The sequence below is a fragment of the Pagrus major genome, chromosome 4 (assembly GCF_040436345.1).
Source record: "Pagrus major chromosome 4, Pma_NU_1.0".
In the NCBI taxonomy this organism is placed as follows: Eukaryota; Metazoa; Chordata; class Actinopteri; order Spariformes; family Sparidae; genus Pagrus; species Pagrus major.
In genome coordinates, this window is record NC_133218.1 from 10,894,000 (window position 1) to 10,906,630 (window position 12,631).

The 12,631-nt window shown below is 42.8% G+C and overlaps 1 protein-coding gene across 1 annotated transcript in view; it reads left to right on the forward strand.

Moving 5' to 3' along the window:
• The window catches only part of cemip (cell migration inducing hyaluronidase 1), a 106,553-nt gene that overhangs the window by 72,818 nt on the left and 21,104 nt on the right, over positions 1 to 12,631 (forward strand). The window contains exons 14-19 of the mRNA XM_073465266.1: positions 624 to 693; positions 1,212 to 1,340; positions 5,912 to 5,997; positions 8,261 to 8,392; positions 8,653 to 8,688; positions 11,406 to 11,561. Of these exons, the coding sequence (XP_073321367.1) occupies positions 624 to 693; positions 1,212 to 1,340; positions 5,912 to 5,997; positions 8,261 to 8,392; positions 8,653 to 8,688; positions 11,406 to 11,561 (609 nt within the window). The remainder of the gene's footprint in view (positions 1 to 623; positions 694 to 1,211; positions 1,341 to 5,911; positions 5,998 to 8,260; positions 8,393 to 8,652; positions 8,689 to 11,405; positions 11,562 to 12,631) is intronic.

Sequence of the window (12,631 nt, forward strand, 5' to 3'; positions counted from 1 at the left end):
AGCATAATGTTTGTCCCACTGTGAATATTTTTGCCACTGGATATGTCAGAGCAGAAACTCCTGATTGACTTTGTGCACAAAGCCTGAACATGTCATGTTTTAAATGGATATAGGTTGATAGTTTGTTGGCTCTAAACACAGTCGCTGCTTCTGTTCCTGCTGTAACTCTTAGTTAGTTGTTCTGAGTGTGTAGGTCGGTGAAATGCAGCCCCTCGGCCCTCACACACACAGTGAATGACAGGACGTTACTGTACGCATGTGTTGTGTATGCAGAGCTGTTCAGCTTTGCTGATGACAAGATGCCAACCTTTGTTCAAAATATGGCATAAAACAAAGTCGTTTTATTATTTCATCACTTTAATATTTTAACATTCAACCAGATTGTGCAAACTGTGGACACTTTATTTCCTCACTTGCAGCAGCACTACACCTATTATTAGTAGTCCATTTGTGTACCAACAGATCTGTTGTGAGTACAAAGTCATTTTCTGTCCCTCAGTTACTGTCATTACTGTGTTTTTACTTTCTTTATTCACCACTACTTCACTGTTTCAAACCATTTGCATGAAATCCAATAACCATACTCTTTTCTCTTTTGCCTCTCCCACTCTCCTTCTTTGTAGCGCAACTTCGACTTTCTGGATCGCCAACCCCAATAACAACCTCATCAACTGTGCTGCTGCAGGCTCAGAGGTGAGTTTCTCACTTCTACTTTTCACTTTCTCTTCCCTCACCCACCTCTCTCCCCCCATCTCTCTCCAGGTGGAGGTCTGTCTCATTACCACGTTGCCAGGTCAGATTAATGGCTGTGTACTCCTATTAACTTCAGAATCAAGTAGACAACAGACAGAGGCACTGCCGCACTTTCACTATGATAGAGTGCCAATTATGATCATACTTCTGGGATTTCACAAGGGTACGTCTGGTGGAATGGAGACTCATTTATCCTCACCAATGTAATAACTATTCTCATTTGCATACCTGCAAAGAACAACACAAAAACAGACAGGGCAACAAACAGTGATGGCTGTGGCTATGTGTGTGAGGGAGTGTGCACGTGTTTATGTATGAACAAAAAGATCTACACAAATCTACTCGTGTGCACGGGTTCTTTGTGTTCTGCATTTATTCTAATTAAAAACATACGTCTTGACAGTTTCTTTGTGTGTGTGTGTGTGTGTGTGTGTGTGTGTGTGTGTGTGCTCCATCAGGAAACAGGTTTCTGGTTCATCTTCCACCATGTGCCCACTGGCCCCTCAGAGGGGCAGTACTCCCCAGGACGCACTGAACACACACCTATGGGCCAGTTCACCAACAACAGAGCCCATTCCAACTACAGGGTGAGTCTGAGGACGGACGCATGCCGGGGGGAGGAGAGCCACATAGAGTAGTCAGAACCTGAAGCAGCAGTCAGACGTGCCAGTAGAAAATGTTCACACCACAGTTACATATTGCAAACACTGAGGCATGCACTCAGCAACAGCATTTACATAAAATACACATAAAGTATCCATCAAGTGAAAATCAATGTTTAGTTGTTTTTATCACAAAGTGTTTATGTCAGTATCAGGCCCAATACTATTCTTAATGGTATATTAGAGTTTGTATCTTCCCGGAAAAAGATTTTAAAAATGTTCATAACTCATGCCGCTCATGAGGGCGTACGCAAACTTTTCATCCAATAAAGGCTTTCTTAATTTTGTGACGCTGCCATGGATGTCCAAAAAGAGGACGTCGCCAGAGTGAGCAGAAGAGGACGTAGCCAGAGTGAGCAGAGTTTTTTTTCTGGGGACCGGTCTCACAGATTACTGGACAAAAACACATTATTCACTGATTTGGGTGAAATTGGATCATATTTATATTTCTGGTTTTCCTCTGGCTGCTCAGCCGCAGCTCTAGCTTTAATAGGTAGCTTACTTGTTGCTAAAGTAACTGCTAACTACTGCGAATCAGCAGCCTCCCTATGAACACCTCTGAACAATAATAATAATAAACGTTATTTGTTTGACACATTTCAACACATGGTTACAAAGTGCTTTACAGAACAAAATAACAACAGTGCACATCGTCATAAAAACAAGAAAACATAAAATAGTACAAGCAGACAGCAGCAGCAGCTTGGCTAATAGGGCATATGTATATCTATGATGTGGGCAGGAGCGAGGCCATGTGTCCATACATGGGTTAAATCATTTTAAAGGCAGAAAGTTTGTGAATGCATATAGAATATAACAATGATGGACTGTGGCACAGTTTCCAATACTTTGGGCTCTTAAAAGCAACTTGCCCCGTCCAGCCCTCAGCAAACCATCGCAGCACCAGGCAACTGGAACAGATGTGTTCCTGGTATCGTTCTCCTCCACTGGTCTGCTGCTGTGTGCAGTGTGCCCCACTGAAGCTGAGGTTTCTTTACATCAGGATGTTTCACCAGGATATGTAGTAATCCAATTTACCTGACGCCTCTACAGGACACAATACTGACTGACTATCAAACACAACATCAGCATCACTTTACTGGTCGTGGTTAGCCTTTCGAACACAGTCTGGCTCTAAATAAACTGCAAGTTCAGTAAAATGACCTGAATGATGTCACAATGATGACATCAGGGTTATCTCAGTTTGGGCTAGACTAACTAGAGGTGTGACTTTGACACAGATACAGACTTGAGGCATTTACAAGGCAAAGAAGGTCAAGTTGGGATGTCACTGTGACATCATGGGAAGTGTATGATCGAGGGCTTATGGAGCTTGATCCCGACCAGGGACCAAAGGTCAGGGTATCTCTGTCTCTGCTGCTTTTCTTTTTCTTGATCTATCTCTTCTGAGACTCTCAGCTTCATCAGAGTGTAATACTAAATTATTTAAATTATTTCCATGATGAAATTATAAAAACCCTCCAAATGTTCAGCCTTTGTTCAGTCTTGGGGAGCAAAGCCTCTGAGGGAGCATGAAGACACCAGTTCAACTAAACGTCTCACAGTTACAATATCAGTGTAGGCTTTCTATAATTACAAGTCCGTACATCACAATGACCTAAACATTCATTACTGATTTATTGGTGTTGTTTTTTGCGTTTGTATTAGTCAAACACTGCTTCACTGAGAGCTAAGAGGGGAAAAAAGCAAGATTACAGTGTAGAGTGTGACCTGCTAAGTGACAAAGAGAGGGAGAGCAACAGGTGAATAGTGAGGGTAACACAAATCAGGCCAGACAACAGAAACAGAGCAAAGTGAGCCAAAGGAGAAGGATGAGATGGAGAGGACAGGAGAGAGTGTGGAGGCGCCCGCGCATCAAGCTGATCCCAGCGCAGCTCGAGCAGAGAGAGATTTATGAGGCGCTGGTGGAGAGGAAGTGTTATTGTTATCTCCCTCCTTTCTCTGCCCCCAACAGTGATCTCTTTTCTCTCCCATTTCACTCTATCCTTCCCTTCTTCACTTTTAATTTGGATCATCCTAATGGGAGCATAACTCATGTCAGGCTGCCGCTCCGGATGTTTGTGAGAGAAGAGGTTGTGTCAGGGCTGGCAGGTTGGCCGTTCAGAGCTGCAGCACCGTGCTGCTGGATTTGTTTTGAAGCAGCAAACTGACTGAGGATGGCTCTTATCATTAAGACTATTTTATTTATTTATCAAAGGAAGAGTTATGGTATTGTGCACTAAGGGCTCGTAAAAACTTAGTGTTATTGTTAGTGTTAGTTTCCAGCCGAGTTACAGGGGTGTAAAGCTCCAATAGGTGACATTTTACATTCCTCCTTGATTTAAAGCCACTGATATCCAGTTTATGTCTAAATGGAGTGTGTGAGCCTGCTTCAAAGCTCTATTATCTAATATTTCTAATACTGAAATCATCTCATGTAATGTGGTTGCTAGTACTGCCAAACCTACTCGAATTCATATCCAACCCTTTATTGTCTTTATTGTTTTAGTTTTCAAACTTCCACATCGGTGTTGCTATTCCTGACGAGCTTCCACTCCAGTTGTGCTTATAAAGTTTGCAATGACAGCAGTGGCAGATTTGCTCATTTAAATTGTAGCTTTTGTTTTTAACAGTGGCTCCTAGACTTTAGACAGAAGTAGACAAAACAGGCTTCTTGCTTTTAACCAAGGGCTGTTGCTTTTCAGACTGAAATGACAAATGTTGCTACCAGCAGCTGGTCACCAATTAAACAGTGACCAGTATTTATTATAATTATATCTATTATAGTCTGTCGGTTAAAACTTCATCTTCTGCTGACTCTTTGGCTGGGCCGCAGCAAAGCTAGGCCAGCCGCTGCAGTCTGTCACGTGTGATGAAGTTACCATTGGTCAGTCAAGTGTTGGAGCTTCCCAATGACCATCGCTCTTTCAAAATGAAAAGGTGTGTGACGACGGTGAGATTGAACGTGGTGACACCCTATTTCTAGCTGCAGACAGAAAGGCTTGCCCTGACATTCTTTTTGGACCAACCTCCTACTCAGACTCGGAGGCCTTTATCGATCGCCACCACCTTCAACAAGACAACACAAATGGAAATGCTGCCAGCAACACATCCACCAAGTCTCCCAAGAATAAAAAAACAAGACTCACCCATGGACACAGAGGAGCTACTGATGAGAGCAGGGATAGTGTCCTGTCCAACTCAATACTGACATTTGTTAAAACACTCACCAAACAAATTGACAGTGTCCCTAGAGACAGTGGAATTAAGACAGACACCATTCTAGACCTGCAAGATAATCTAATCTTCTCCTGCACAAGCTGCACCTGGCAACCCTGAGACAACGACCAAAGACACTGATAACAGAAATAACTGGTCAGAAGCAAAGATAAAGAATTGAAACACACTAAACTCTGCGGTGCTCACTGACTTCATATGGAAAGTGGCCATTCAGACAAAGTGCTGTACCCCATCTTAAAACCAGATGGAGTTAGCAGCATCCAGGTAAAAGACCGGCTCCCACAGTGGAAGTATCGGTCCTGAACAAGGCTTATTTTGAATGTAACCTGTAACCCCACATATAATCTTATTGTTAATGACAGACTAAATCTTTGTAGTGGAAGCTGTGGTGGGTAACTAGTGTAGCCAGCATGCTAATGATTTGCTTTTGTTTTTGCTTTGGAAAGACAATGAACAGACAGCACACTAAAGGCTTTACTGAAGCTGTAAGAGCTTGATGAATCTATGATATGATATATGATCTATGATGTAGCAGGGCTGTGTAGCAGTTAGTATATTTGGAGTCTGTCTGCCCTGTTATTGTCAAAAAACCCTTAACAGCTTTAAACCATCACACACACAAGCCTGGTTATTTAAAGATACAATTTCCCTTTATGAAGCTATAAAACAAATTCACAGCTCCCCTCGTACATTTTAGCACCAGAGTGAGAAGCGGGCAGGTCAAGATGGATACACGGCTTCCATTTAATCTACCACAAACACTGTCAGGGCCACATATTTTAGCAGGATATTCAGTGACACTGATGATATAAATGAGAGTGGCTGCAGCTGATTTAATCTGAATGCACTGCTGCTAATTCAGACCTGATGCTGCACATGGGTGTGCAACATGTGTCTGGAAAAGGATGGCGAAAGAAAAAGTGTGAGTCCTCTGCTACTGAGCCTGAGTTATTGCTGTCAAAATTAAACTCTTCCTGCACGAAGGGAGGAAATAACATTCAAATTATGGTTTCAACTCAACTAAAAGGTCAGCTTCTGACAGCTGGCTGTCGAGTGTTTTCATATTTTATTCAGACTCATTTCACATTAAAAATGGAGAGCAGACTGTGTTGTAGTGAGGTAGAAACTATGAACAGTCTGTGTTATGTGTAAATCAACCCAGGGACAACTTATTTCTAATACTGATTTATTCTTTATCATTTGTGTTTGGTGTTTTTTTACTGCTTGACATATTGTTCATCTTCTTCCTGTCCCAGGCTGGAATGATCCTTGATAATGGAGTAAAGACCACCCAGGCAAATGACAAGGACAAGAGACCCTTCCTGTCTCTGGTCGGCGCCAGGTCAGAACCCTGTAAATCTCCTCACCCTGTAACAAACAAATACCCTGCATGACAAGCTGAAGTCACAGCACGCCCAGTGTAATCCATCATGATGGATTACACTGGGCGTGCTGCTCATGTTTCCTGTTGATGTTTTGTAACTGACAAATATTTGTTATAATATAGAACCGCAGTGGGGGTGTCACTTACCACGAGTAGTTCAGTGATGCTCTTCAACTGAGGACATCTTGTCTCTCTCAGGAGGCTTCTCACAGACTGCCTCGCCTCAAAGGGCGTCAAAAGCAACTTGTAATGGAAAGAGTTCCTGAGTGGAGACCAGCAGCAGAACCATAGGCTGCTCCGTTAGTCTGCCCTGCTGAAAGTTCAGACCAGACCAGGGACCGATTTGTGTTTCCATCTTCTAGCATAGCCTGCATTACTGCGGTGACAAACTCAGTCTGCTGCTGCCTGTGACAGCATGGGTAGTTGGATTGTCGTTGTTAGGCAGTGGCTACTTAATATAGGTTACCTATCTATGGATAATGATCTTAACAATATTCAGATTTTACATTAGACATTGGGTATGACAATACCCCAAATTGATAATAGAGACAAAACTTGCCCATCAGTCCCATTTTAAGTTATAAGGTACTGTGTGATATACTAACATTACTGTACCAGCTGGCATAATCAAATAAGAGTTGCATTTAATCAGATTTGGGTTTTTTTTACGTCTTGGTCTTCTGCACGTCCAGTCAGTCTATGTAAGTGTGTGCTCTTAGACAGGAGCAGTCTTCATGAGGTAAAGGCTTGTGTATTTCACATTAAGGTTGTTCCAAAGTTGAAGTTCTTCTCGACTGTCGGAGCAGCTGAGAACTGCACCGGTTCTTCCTGATGTCCGAGACATCACTGTCAAAGTAACAGCACATAGAAAGTGTTCACTTTTGTAGGAGAGCTTGCATTGAAACACACTGATATTGCAGGGAGTCGCCGTCGTAGTCATGGCGACCTGTCTTCTTTTGATACGTCATTGGAGTTGTGTATGAACAAAATGCTTGATGGCAAATAAATTCATCATTTATCATCCTTAAGATTTTAATCACATCAGTCGTTGTACAGTAGCCTCATAGGACACACCTACATGTAGCCAGATAACAGATAGTGGCGATGCGACAAATAAGGAGCGTTAATTTAAGCGTTTGAGGTGTCTGCTGTTCGATGCAGCATATTATACAAATGGTTTGTAGTAGGAGAATATATTGGAAAGTTAATTGCTGTTTGGGACTTCCTGATTTGGAGGTTATTTAATTAGGGGTACCGGATACTGACATAATTAGAGCAGCAGAGCCATGGAGGCTCTGGGTCAGAGGTGAAGGTCAGTGTGGTGAGGCACCCTACAAGAGAAGCCTCTACTGTTCTTCTGTCCCTCTCTTAATATGATTAAAGATATAACTAAGTTTTTGACCAAAACAAGCTCGGTATATAAGGAGCTGTCTGCATATTGTCGGCAGAGTTTCATTATTCGGCTGGAGACTCTCCAAGTAACGTGTTACTTGATTACGATACTGAACTTATTGTAATAAATTTGTTATACAACTAAGACAGTGTCGGCGGAGTTTTTCTTCAAACATCTTCGACTGCATCCCCACTGAAGATACGACACGTTAACAGTAATTTATTATGTATATGAATAATGGAGTGAGTGTACATTCAGCATTTGTGTTGAATTTAAATGTATTTATTTATTTAGTTTTTCCTTCTCTCTGCTTGGAGAGGAAAGAAACAGATCAGGGTCGTGAAGCTGAGCTGTTGAATGGAGTGTGTTAGCACTTTGATTCATTTATTGACATAATCCAACAGTCTTCTACAGTTAGTGCACCAAACTAAACAACAACACTGCCAGTCTGTAAGCAGGAGGCCTCAGCGTCTGTAGCCCCACTGGGACCAAAGACAGTAGTGGGTGAGATGGATCTCATGAGGAAAAACATCTTGAGACTCGAGTACTACAGCTTTGAGTCATGCATGAGGGATTCACATGGAACTGTGCATGCTCACATATACTGGACATGATGCTGATGTGTGTATTTCATGTAATACTGAAGAACATTTAGTCTTATGTTCATTATGACTGCGTAGGCAACATTGTCGACTCATCTTCTTCATTAAAACAATGTGATTGGAATCCTCTCAGCCAGATTTGTTTGGCTGCTCTGTAATCAGATACACCAGTTCCTCTTCTTCTGTTGAATGTTGTTATCAACACTACCACTACCACACTGTTTAGGTATGGCCCCCACCAGGATGCTGACCCCTTCAAACCCAGAGTCCCTGCTCTAATCCACCACTTTGTAGCCTATAAGAACCAGGACCACGGAGCCTGGTTGAGAGGAGGGGATGTCTGGCTGGACGACTGCCAGTGAGTACTGCATGCATGCACGGAACAACTGAGTGTAGTTAAATATCCTTATGATGAGTTTGAGGTAGCACAGGTCGTTTCACATTGAAGACAGAGATGAAAGTGAGAATTCATCCCTATCTAATGAACCTTTTATCTCCTCCAGACTGTGTGTGTGTGTGTGTGTGTGTGTGTGTGTGTGTGTGGGTGGGTGTGTGTTCCCTGGAGACCTCAGCCTGTTGCTGTGCTCACAGTAATAATATTCTCTCCTTCTTGTTTAGATTTGCTGATAATGGCATTGGCCTCACTCTGGCGAGGTAAGACCCCCCCCCCTATTAAATCACTGTTCATTCTTCTATGGATAGAAATAAAAAGCTGCTGTTTGCATCAACTGGTGACAAATGCAAACAGCCCTCTTTCTCTCTCTCCCTCTCTGTGTGAATGGAGTGTGAATTGAAAAAGGCCCTACAGGGAGTCTGCATGTTGCACCGGGAAACTGAGCGTTTAGTGTGAAAAGTAATTTTGGGGTGCGATGGTCACAGAGCTGGGAATGGGTGAGAAATGTTAACTGAATTTACAAAGCAGGGTGCGTAATGTACAAGCACATGAACTCATGTATGATTGTAAATGTTTGGGTTTTTTCATATTTGAAGCCCTCTGTGCAACAAACATCATCATTTCCAAGTGTGTGAATCTGTCAGCGTCGGCAGGCCATCGAGGGTTGAGGTCTGTGTGCCAGTAAAGTGAAGATGACCTTTATCTTTAACTTTCTATGTGATCCTCGACATTTTAAATGTCAATAAAGCCCGAGCTGCTGTCATTCTGTTGTGCTGCTTCCATTTGTGTCAGATGATGTTGCGATTATAAAACAATGATTTTACCACCACAGCTTGGAAATGAAGGCTGGTTATCATGTTGTACTTATAAGACATGATTAAATCACCATTTCAAACCTTTGTAGTCTGACAACACATGAATGAAAAGCCATGTCATAAATGCTGCATTAGATCACTGTGATGTGACCAGAGAGCAGGAGGAGACTGAACAGTGATTGAACAGACTGTCGCTCAGCAGAATAATTGGTCTGAAGCTGCACAGTCACTGTGAAGCCACAAAGACAGTTCTGTCATCTTTGACTTCCTCTCTGATCACTCATTTTAAATGTCACTGCAGCTGATGATACAGCGCAGCTGCCGTCACCAACCTCTTACTATGTTGAGTTTGTCAAATGATGTCACGGCCATAAATAATGATTTGGCTAGCTGGGCTGTCACAAATTCCTGAGGTCCCACATGACCTGAAAGACAAGCACAGGTTCTTAAAGGGACACTTAAGACATTCAGAGGTGCAATAAGTGATCCTGGGGAGAGGTAGTTGATTGTTGAGGTTCCCAGGTCATCAAATCATGACGCTTTAGATCACTATCTATCTTACGTATTGCACCTTTAAAAAAATAATCATTGTCCAGTAGAGGTTCAGAAGTTTCTGGAATGGGTCAAGCTCCAAATACACTGGATCCTACACTTCCCATAATGTAACTGGAATAAATCCCTTTCTAAGAGCCTCCCTGTCTGGTGACATCTACATTTTACATCTCTAAACTTTCTGTTCTTCAAAACACAAACTGAGGAGACTCTGAGGGCATCATCCAGTTTATTTTCTCAGTCTTGACAAAGTTCTCCCAGAAGCAGTATACAGATAGACACTGATCTCCCTCTGTAAAATGTGTGGCATCCCCCTTTAAATACCAGGGTTGCTTGCTTTTATAACAGGCTGAGAGGGTCAGTCATCATTAGTTCACCTGTGCTGAATCATGAGGGTGAGATGCAAATGAAAGAGGGAAGACTGATGATCAGCTGAATAAAGGCTCTCTGTTTATGTCTGTGTGGTGGCATGATATTAATATCAGCACAAGATGCTCAGTAGTAGTAAATGATGACAGTCAATCAATCAATGAGCGATTATCAAAATAGTTGACAATTAAGTTATTATTGTAGTTATTATAATATTTGACAACTAATCAACCAATCATTGCAGTTCTAACACACGCTCACAAACATGAACACATTCATTAAACAGTTACTGATTAGCATCAAGCTGGCCTCATGTGAGGCGCAATGACTGATTATCTATTTTCTCTCTCTCTGTCTCTCTCTCTCTCTCTGCCTGTCTCTCTGTCTGACTGTCTGTCTGTCTGTCTGTCTGTCCCTCTGTCTCTCTGCCTGTATATCTATCTGTCTGTCTGTCTGTTTGTCTCTCTGTCTCTCTGCCTGTCTGTCTGTCTGTCTGTCCCTCTGTCTCTCTGCCTGTCTATCTGTCTGTCTGTCTGTTTGTCTCTCTGTCTCTCTGCCTGTCTGTCTATCTGTCTGTCTGTCTGTCCCTCTGTCTCTCTGCCTGTATATCTATCTGTCTGTCTGTCTGTCTGTTTGTCTCTCTGTCTCTCTGCCTGTCTGTCCCTCTGTCTGTCCCTCTGTCTGTCCCTCTGTCTCTCTGCCTGTCTCTCTGTCTCTCTGCCTGTCTGTTTGTCTCTCTGTCTCTCTGCCTGTCTGTCCCTCTGTCTCTCTGCCTGTCTCTCTGTCTCTCTGTCTATCTGTCTGTCTGTTTGTCTCTCTGTCTCTCTGCCTGTCTGTCCCTCTGTCTGTCCCTCTGTCTCTCTGCCTGTCTATCTGTCTGTCTGTCTGTCTGTTTGTCTCTCTGTCTCTCTGTCTCTCTGCCTGTGGCTTCTGTAACTTGTCAGCTCAATGCTCGTCACCTTGCTGTCACTGAATGTTCCAGATGACAGTTACCATGGTGATTTCATTGAGATCATGAACCCACCGTAATCTGTGTTAGTCATGTCATGACGACTAACTTGCTGTATTTACTCTACAGAGAAGTTCCTCTCATAGATGTAAATAATGTCTTCGTCCTGATGTTTGAATAAAGAAGGCAGTTCTCAGTGTGGGATCGATGAAACTAACAGTACTGATGCTGCAGCTACATCTACCATCACTACACTCACTGCTGCTGCTACTTCCTCTGTCTGTGTGTGCAGTGGAGGGACGTTCCCAGATGATGACGGCTCCCATCAGCAGGTGAAAAACTCCTTGTTTGTGGGTGAAAGTGACAATCGTGGGATGCCCGTGCCTGACAACCGGATCTGGGGCCTCGGGGGTTCTGACCTCACTGGCAGGACCCTGCCACGTGGCATGTAAGTGACTATTGCCTATTTTTGCTCGCTGTTTTGGTTTTACAGCCCAGAAACTTCATCCAGATGAATGGAATGTTGCCATAAAACCTTAAGATGACCATTTGTCAGATGTTACAGTGGAGTCCAAAAGTCTGAGAACACGTTGAAAATGTCTAACACTGTCACATAAACCCAGAAATATTCAGAAAGTTTGAGGGTCTTTCTCAGCGTCAAATCATGGCTAGACCAAAGGTTTCTAAGTGGTCAGTGCAGGAACTATAAAATGTTTTGCAAGAACTGGAGCAGTTGTATCCAAAGCATGATCAGGCAGAGCCAAAGTGAGCACACCATCAGAAGAACGATACAACAAGCTTAGCTCACTGAGAGATAGAAAAGCAGCTCCATCACAGATATTAATATATATAATTTACTAAATAAACCAGTCAGTCACAGTCTGTTCACCCTGCTGCAGTTGAGCAACAAATACAGAAGTGTCTGCTGCCGTACCACCAGACTACAGAGCAGCTTCACTCCCCAGGCTGAGAGACTCCTGAACTCATCCTCCACACTCCAACATAATTAAAAGGGTCGACAACTTATATTTGATTGTGCAGCCCTGTGTTGATAAGTGAACCTTGAACATGTAACATACATGCTGTATACTAATCTGCATGTTCCCTTTTAACATCCCAAATGCGATCAGAACTAGACTAAACTCAGAACTAAGGCACCAGAGCACATGTAAGCTTTAATGTAGTCAGGAGATGCTGTTCAGACACTGTTAGTGAACATGCAACACAGACTAAACACCTTTCCCTTTTCTGCCAAATTTAGCCTGGTTTTAACTTCGATATGTGATTTTTGCATATCAAACACTTAACCCCTGGAGGCCTGAAAGTTGGCTGTAAAAAGGAGATATTTTTGTTTGTCCATAAAGAATTGTGGATGTGGTCAGCTCACATTAAAGCCAGCTGGAACAGACTCCTCTGCTGACAAGTATTGCCAAGTAATGGCTTGAGACACTGCTTCTGTGTCGTGCTTTATACAGTATGTAACTACGTGTTTAGAACATTCACAGTATGGATGGACAG